The 5,877-nt window shown below is 46.9% G+C and overlaps 1 protein-coding gene across 1 annotated transcript in view; it reads right to left on the bottom strand.

The window, feature by feature from the left end:
- Positions 1-1,825: 1,825 nt before the first annotated feature.
- LOC143297999 (BTB/POZ domain-containing protein 6-like) overlaps positions 1,826-5,877 on the bottom strand; it is a 49,860-nt gene continuing 45,808 nt past the window's right edge. Inside the window, exon 3 of the mRNA XM_076610642.1 lies at positions 1,826-4,299. Coding sequence (XP_076466757.1) covers positions 3,435-4,299 — 865 coding nt within the window. The 3' untranslated portion in view covers positions 1,826-3,434. The remainder of the gene's footprint in view (positions 4,300-5,877) is intronic.

Below are 5,877 nucleotides of genomic sequence, written 5' to 3'. Positions count from 1 at the left end.
TCACGTGTCGCTCGTGCAAAAAAAAAACAACAACAACAAAACCCCTGCAAGGAACACTTCCTGGCCGACTGTACAGTGACCGAGTGGACCGGTCAGTACAGTGAACAAGTGGACCGATCAGTTCAGTGAACCAGTGGACCGGTCAGTACAGTGAACAAGTGGACCGATCAGTTCAGTGAACCAGTGGACCGGCCAGTACAGTGAACCAGTGGAGCAGTCAGTACAGTGAACCAGTGGACCTGACCGGTCAGTACAGTGAACCAGTGGACCTGACCGGTCAGTACAGTGAACCAGTGGACCGATCAGTACAGTGAACCAGTGGACCGATCAGTACAGTCAGTACAGTGAACCAGTGGACCGATAAGTACAGCGAACCAGTGGACCGATCAGTACAGCGAACCAGTGGACCGGTCAGTACAGTGAACCAGTGGGCCAGTACAGGTCCCTGTTAATTATTATGAACCCGCAAACATTCCACCTGTTTTCTACTTCTTTCTCCTCCTCCTCTTCATTCTAACGCAGTTTTTCGAGAGACAGACGGGGGCAGAGAGAGAGAGAGAGAGAGAGAGAGAGAGAGAGAGAGAGAGACAGACAGACAGACAGACAGACAGACAGACAGACAGGTAAACGGAGAGCGAGGTCAGGCAGAACCCGAATCTTTTCCTCTCACAGCACGCAGAGAAAAACAAAAAGAAAAAAAACAAAAAAACAACAACAAGAAAAAGAAAAAGAAAACCCCTCCCCCCCCAAAAAAAACCCCAAAAAACCCAGAGGCGAGGGTGGGGAGGGGGTAGGGGGGTAGGGGAGGGGTTGACAAGACAATGGGGGTGGGGTTGTGCAGGGGTCAGTGGGGGTGCAGGGCTAGATTCACAGAGAAAATCCAAATTCTGGTCGTGATACATACAACAGATCCTATTTGGTATCACCAGCTATATCAGTCTTGAAGAAAACATACAGGAAAGATAAGTATCAGTATCAGTAGCTCAAGGAGGCGTTAGTGCGTTCGGTCAAATCAATATACGCTACACCACATCTGCCAAGCAGATGCCTGACCAGCAGCGTAACCCAACGCGCTTAGTCAGGCCTTGAGAAAAAAGATCTTTAAGTAAATAAATAAATAAATCAGATTAAAGTTTTAAAATATATATAAAAAAAACAAACAAAAAAAACACAATAAAAATAAATAAAATAAAATAAAAATACATAAATAAAATGAAATAAAAAACAAAAATCAATAACAATAAAAATAAAATGATTCAAGTAAAAATAACAAAAATAAATAAATTTAAAAAAAAACATAAAAAAGATAAACGTTGCAAACATCTAACTAACAGAATATACAAACATGCACCAAAACAAAAAAACAACAACAAAACAAATAAACCAACTAACTAACTAACTAAGTAACGAAGTAAGTTTCTCGACTACACTGACAATTCCTCGTGGACAGTCACGTATCACTAATTAAGTAATCTGAGTCAGTCAAGGCAAAAATGAAACAATGAACCACCGCCTCTGTTCCAAAAGTGTGTATGTGTGTGTGTGTGTGTGTGTGTGTGTGTGTGTGTGTGTGTGTGTGTGTGTTCTGTGTCTGTGTGTGATGTCCCCCCCACCCCCACCCCCCTGGACATGGGTTCACCTTCTCTCACACACGCAAATTCACAAGTACTCCCCGCTTCCTCTTTCCTCCTCGCCCTACCTCCCACCCCCTCCTCACCCTCCTTCCCACCTCCCCCTTACCCCTCCCTCCCTTCACTCCCCTCTCCCCTCCTTCCCCCCCCCTGTCCCCTCCCCAACCTAGACTGACATTGTTCGCATAGTTTCACACAAAATGCAGCAAAGTTCATCTGTCAGCTCGTAAACGATATTTCGAAGATCACACTCAAACCTAAAACCTAAAACTGATAGGATGAGATCTTCTTCTTTACAATCCTACAACCACTAAATCTTTCTCAAAACGGTTCAATATTAAAATTTGAAGTAAATTAACAATACGGAATATTGGGAAAAGGGGGAAAAAAAATTACCGACAAAACAACAAAAAATACGAGAAAATAAAAAGATCCCCCTTGCTCTTTATTTTATTTTATTTTATTTATTTATTTATTTTTTTTACAAGTCATTAGACATGTTGATCATTAATACAATGATGATAATACAATAGTCGACGGCTGTAGGGTGAACGACAATAACGATAACAATAAAATAATTACACAAACAAACACACACAAAAAAACCAACAAAAAAACAACAACGACAAGACCACACCATCATCTTTTTTTCCACCACAGGAAAGGCACAAATCAGATCATCAAGCTTCTAACAGCAAACTGGAATGATTCAGATACAGGATTCCCGCTCAGATAGAGTCCAATGATTGTGAAGTCCGCATTATAGTACAATTCTTTTGTCATCATTTCAGAAAACAACAACAAAAAACAACAACAAACAAACAAACACACCAACAACAACAACACGAAAACATAGGCTCAAGTCAAAAAGCAGGCAGTTGAAAGTTCACGGGTTTGGATTGGATCTATTCTTCTTCTGTCTGTCTCTCTCTCTCTCTCTCTCTCCCTCTCTCTTTATTCAGGAAAGAGGAAGTCACCTATCAGCATCAGCATCTTCTCGTCTCTGAAACGACTTTTTCCTGGCGTAAGTTATGCAACATATTCTAAGAAGTTGAATAAATTGTCTTGTAACACTCTCCCCCTTCTCTCTCTCCCCCCCTCTCCCCCCCACACACATATAATCACCACAACACACAACATATCATAAGGTCAATCAATCAATCCATTCCATCAACTGTAAATACCAACTCGCAAAACTGGTAAAGGATTTATCAATCATCCTCATTATTATCCTTCCATTTTCGCCTCATATAAGTTTTTCTTTTGTGGATCAGGCCATGGCATTTATGTTTGTCCGACACATTCATCTGAGTCGTCATCAGGAACATGAAAGAGCCTCACCAAGAGAGAGAGAGAGAGAGAGAGAGAGAGAGAAAAGCGAGTAACCGTGTGTTCGTGTATACTGAAGCCGAAAATATCTGGCACACACACACACACACAGACGCCCAAACATGCAGTATACATAACACATACTTCTACATCTTCACTATGAACACAAAGCTCCACTATTCTTTTTTGTTTGTTTGTTTGTTAAAAAAAAACAAACCAAACACACACAAAAAAAAACACCCAACAAACCCATACAGCGTGTGGCTTGTCGCAAAAGTAATGGACAGAGAAAACGTAAAAAAAAAAACACACACAAAAAAAAACTTGGTAATGAAGTAAAATAAGCAAAAGCGTACACAGTCACAGGCACAGACAGACAGACAGACACACACACACACACACACACACACACACACACACGCACACACACACACACACACACAAACACACAAAGCCCCCCAAAAGAAAACCACGTCATAAACTCTCGAACAGATACAGTCTGGCAGCAAAGCTCATCCTCCGGGGGATGGCCGCGCGCTGCCTGGCGATCAGTCTCTGCCGAACCTCACTGACCGACCCCGACAGGAACTGTGCTTGCTGCCCCCCACCACCACCACCTCCTCCTCCTCCACCACCACCACCACCCTGGCCCCCCTCCCCACCATCCCCACCCTCGACCTGCCCACCACCACCACCAACAACTCCCTCCGAGGAGGAGGAGAGCTTGGCAGGCCCCCGTTTGGGCGGGGGAGGGGGCTCCTTGAAGGCCCTCCTGCGGGCGGTGAAGGTCTGCAAGGGGTACTTGTCGCTGTCCAGGAAGAAGCGGGTCAGCTCCAGCTTCTCGCGCAGCGTCAGGATGTCGTAGCGCATGACGTGGTCCAGGAAGTACCGTGCCGGCAGCAAGGGGAAGCGGATGTGGCAGAAGGCGGAGCCCAGCACCACCCTCCGGTCCCAGCCCGAGTCCTCCACCCGGCCCCTCCGCTGACACTCGGCGGACGCCCAGCGGAGCGCGCACTCGTAGACCTCCTTCTCCGGGGCCTTGAGGAGGTCGCTGCGGAGGACGGTCACCAGGCACTCCTTGCAGAGGTCCACCACCTCGGGCCCGTTCAGCACGGCGCGCGCGTGCTCCTGGATGAAGGCGAGGGCCCGGCGCCGGAGCTCCTCCTCGTTGAAGACGTGGCCCTGCTCCACCAGGAAGCAGGCGGTCTCCGGGCAGAGGTTGTCCAGCAGGAAGGCCACGCAGCGCCGGACCAGAGTATCCACGTTGTACTTCTTGGCCAGGTACAGCTGCACCAGCACGCTGTCCACGTCTATGGGCCCGTCGTCCGTGTACAGGAACCTGTGTTTGGGGAGAACAGAGAGAAATTGATGTAGAATCGTCCGTCAGTCGTGGTCCTTCTTCTTCTTCTGCGTTCACTCGTATGCACACGAGTGGGCTTTTACGTGTATGACCGTTTTTACCCCTGCCATGTAGGCAGCCATACTCCGTTTTCGGGGGTGTGCATGCTGGGTATGTTCTTGTTTCCATAACCCACCGAACGCTGACATGGATTACAGGATCTTTAACGTGCGTATTTGATCTTCTGCTTGCATATACACGCGAAGGGGGTTCAGGCACTAGCAGGTCTGCACATATGTTGACCTGGGAGTTCGTAAAAATCTCCACCCTTTACCCACCTGGCGCCGTCACCGTGATTCGAACCCGGGACCCTCAGATTGACAGTCCAACGCTTTAACCACACGGCTATTGCGCCCGTCAGTCGTGGTCCGACTAATGGCCATCAGAAACGGCAGGAGGAGGACAAGTGCTGCCCCCGGGAGTAACCAGCGTGGTTTGGGATGTTGAGGATGGTAGCCAGAGGTGGATTTTGTATTTTGTATTTCTTTTTATCACAACTGATTTCTCTGTGTGAAATTCGGGCTGCTCTCCTCAGGGAGAGCGCGTCGCTACACTACAGCGCCACCCATTTAAAAAAAATTTTTTTTCCTGCGTACAGTTTTATTTGTTTTTCCTATCGCAGTGGATTTTTCTAGAGAATTTTGCCAGGAGCAACCCTTTTGTTGCCGTGGGTTCTTTTACGTGCGCTAAGTGCATGCTAGCACACGGGACCTCGGTTTATCGTCTCATCCGAATGACTAGCATCCAGACCACCACTCAAGGTCTAGTGGAGGGGGAGAAAATATCGGCGGCTGAGCCGTGATTCGAACTAGCGCGCTCAGATTCTCTCGCTTCCTAGGTGGACGCGTTACCTGTAGGCCATCACTCCAGTGAATTTTGGTGTGAACTGTGGGTGTGTGTGTGAATGTGTGTGTGTGTGTGTGTGTGTGAATTGTATTGTATTGTACTGTATTGCATTGCATTATACTGCATTGCATTGCATTGCATTGCATTGTATTGTACTGTATTGTATCATTCATGGCGTGAAGTTTGCGAAATCTGGATGATAGCAAATTATGATCAAAGGTGAACACAAACTCTGACAGCCAGACACACAGACACACAGACACACACACACACACACACACACACACACACACACACCCTACTGCCTAAATGCACAATCACTTCTCCTCCCTCCACAACCCCCCTCTCCCGCACACAGACACACAGACACAAACCCTTACCCCAACATACACAATCACCCCATTTCATACACACACACACACACACACACACACACACACACACATTCACACACACACCACACACGCACATTCACACACACACACACACACTTTCACACATTCACACACACATCACACACACACACACATTCACACACACACACATTCATACGCACACACATTCACACACACACACACACACACACACACACATTCACACGCACACACACACACACAAACACACAATCTCCCCCACACGCAGACCAAGCTGTACCTACAAATGAACAAAACC

This window comes from Babylonia areolata, chromosome 23, assembly GCF_041734735.1.
Source record: "Babylonia areolata isolate BAREFJ2019XMU chromosome 23, ASM4173473v1, whole genome shotgun sequence".
NCBI lineage: Eukaryota > Metazoa > Mollusca > Gastropoda > Neogastropoda > Buccinidae > Babylonia > Babylonia areolata.
This window is presented reverse-complemented; position numbering and strand designations above follow the sequence as displayed.